This window comes from Aplysia californica, unplaced genomic scaffold (genome assembly GCF_000002075.1).
Source record: "Aplysia californica isolate F4 #8 unplaced genomic scaffold, AplCal3.0 scaffold00381, whole genome shotgun sequence".
Taxonomy (NCBI): Eukaryota; Metazoa; Mollusca; class Gastropoda; order Aplysiida; family Aplysiidae; genus Aplysia; species Aplysia californica.
The window spans coordinates 3697-6160 of NW_004797651.1; the positions used below are offsets into that span (position 1 = coordinate 3697).

At 40.3% G+C, this 2464-nt stretch overlaps 1 protein-coding gene across 1 annotated transcript in view; it reads left to right on the forward strand.

Moving 5' to 3' along the window:
- Positions 1–1924: 1924 nt before the first annotated feature.
- Positions 1925–2464, forward strand: part of LOC106012463 — a gene marked incomplete at its 5' end in the record, with an annotated part of 9034 nt that continues 8494 nt past the window's right edge. The window contains 1 exon segment of the mRNA XM_013085507.2: positions 1925–2464. Coding sequence (XP_012940961.1) covers positions 1942–2464 — 523 coding nt within the window.

Sequence of the window (2464 nt, forward strand, 5' to 3'; positions counted from 1 at the left end):
CTCAACCCCTTTCACTCCCCGTGTTATTGATTTTCCCATTAAATACCGTTCCCCCTGATGTTTCTTGGATTGAACATTTGTGTCACGATGCGCAGGAATCAGGCGCTCGTCAATTTTTGAGCATGTAGAGTTATCGGTCTCATCATAAAGCTTGTCCATTTTTCTTGCTTTGGGTGGAAAAAATATCCGTTTATCTTGAATAGAAGTCAAGATATTTGCAAATGAAGGAGGTGGGGGTCACCTAGTTTCACGGGTAAAATGAATAAGAAAATTAACTATTTCCTTAGCTTGAGAATCCGTGAAAAGTGAAAATTTACCATTTTTGGTGCCTTTATTCTAAGTTTTTAGGTAAAAATCCACACAAAAATGTTTTCTTTTAATGGGCATGAAAGGTGTTGAGCAAACAAACGAAAATTCTACAAAATTTTCGAGGATGCGGGATAATATCAGTTTCTTGACTCAATTATTTTGATGAGCGCCTGATTTCACCACGCTGCCTTACATTTATTCTCTCCTAATGGATTTACGCGACCGTGCACATTCAAGTTTAGATAGATATCTGCCAGACGCGATCATGCATTACCGTTTCCAGTTCTCTGCATATACAAACAACCTTTTCCAGTTCGTTGTATAGAGACAACCATGCCAGTTTTCTGTATATTTAGCCACCCATGTCAGGTTTCTGTATATTTAGCCACCCATGTCAGGTTTCTGTATATTTAGCCACCCAACGCCACGTCAGTTTTCTGTATATTTAAGATAACCATATCAGCTTTCTGTATATTTAGCCACCCATATCAGTTTTCTGTATATTTAGCCACTCAACGTCAGTTTTCTGTATATTTAGCCACGCAACGTCAGTTTTCTGTATATTTAGCCACGCAACGTCAGTTTTCTGTATATTTAGCCACCCATGTCAGTGTTCTGTATATTTAGCCACTCAACGCCAGTCTTCTGTATATTTAGCCACTCAACGTCAGTGTTCTGTATATTTAGCCACCCAACGTCAGTTTTCTGTATATTTAACCACCCATGACAGTTTTCTGTATATTTTAGTTAGTTTTCTGTCTATTTCGTCAACATGTCAGTTTTCTGTATATTTAGCCACTCAACGTCAGTTTTCTGTATATATTGACAACCATGTCAGTTTTCTGTATATTTAGACAACCATGTCAGTTCTCTCTATCTCTGTTAGTGGTTGGCGGGTGCTCTGGTGTGGTTTGCTTCTTCTTTCTTATCAAAATCTATCGTCCTTATCTCCCCTTCTTCTTTTTTATATTTGTTACTCTCTTGCAACACCTCTAATCTTCTGGCGCTCATATGACCGTATGCAGTTGCGAGCGCCGTAAAGCCTCTACTAAAACTTTTTTTAAAAACAATCTTTTTCTGATAGAAAATTTACGAGAATCGTCTCACTAGATCTGTTTTATACTATAACAAGTGTGCTGAGCTGTTTATTGGAAAAAGTCATTCTTTTTCAGATAGAGAATTTCCGAGCACCATTTCTATGCATGTACGACTGTGTATTGAAACAAACCAATCTTTTTTCAGACAGATCTAGAGAATTGACAGTGTATAATTATACTGTATGTCTGCTAGACTGTTTTAAGATAAGTCGTATCTTTTTTCCGATAGAGAATTTACAGTATATTATATACTCTTTGTCTGCTAGACTGTGTGAAAATAAGTCACTTTTTTTTAGAAAGAGAATTTTTACAATGTATAATATATCTGCTAGACTGTATTAAAATAAATCAATCTTTTTTTCAGACAGAGAATTTACAGCATATAATATATTTTTTGTCGTCTAAACTGTGTAAAAACTAAGTCAATCTTTTTTTAGACAGAGAATTTACAATGTACAATATAGGCCTACTATACATCTGCTAGACTGTATTAAAATAAATCTTTTTTTTTTCCGACAGAGAATTTCCGAGCACCATGAGAGCCTCCCGGATCGCCCGCCGTTTCATCGTCTTCATCTTCGTCGTCTTCGTGTTTTTCACGGGCTTCATCTCTCTGCAATATGACGTAGACATTGACGACGACGCGGTAAGCAAGTTGTCCATCCGCCGGAAGAACCGACCTCTTGACCCCGCTCGGAACCACATCCGGTCGTTGATGATGGAGTCGGAGAAAGTCGCGGACGAAGGTTCCAAGTTCGGGAATTTCCGGAACCGCTTCAAGAAATGGCAGCCGCGGTGGTTGTCCGCTCGAGTGAAATTGGCGGCGGAGAAGAATATAACGGTGGACGAGACGAGATACGTGATCTACCGCTGTGACCAGAGTGACGCCTACGGCTGTCGGGACTGGGCGGAGCTGGTGCAGGGCATGACACAGACCTACGTGGTGTCCACCTTGGCGGGGCGGAGGTTCAAGGCCGAGCTGGTCAACTTTCCGTGTACTCTCGAGGATTTTGTCTCGGCGGCCGTTGTGCAGTGGACGCACCCTGTGACTTTTCATC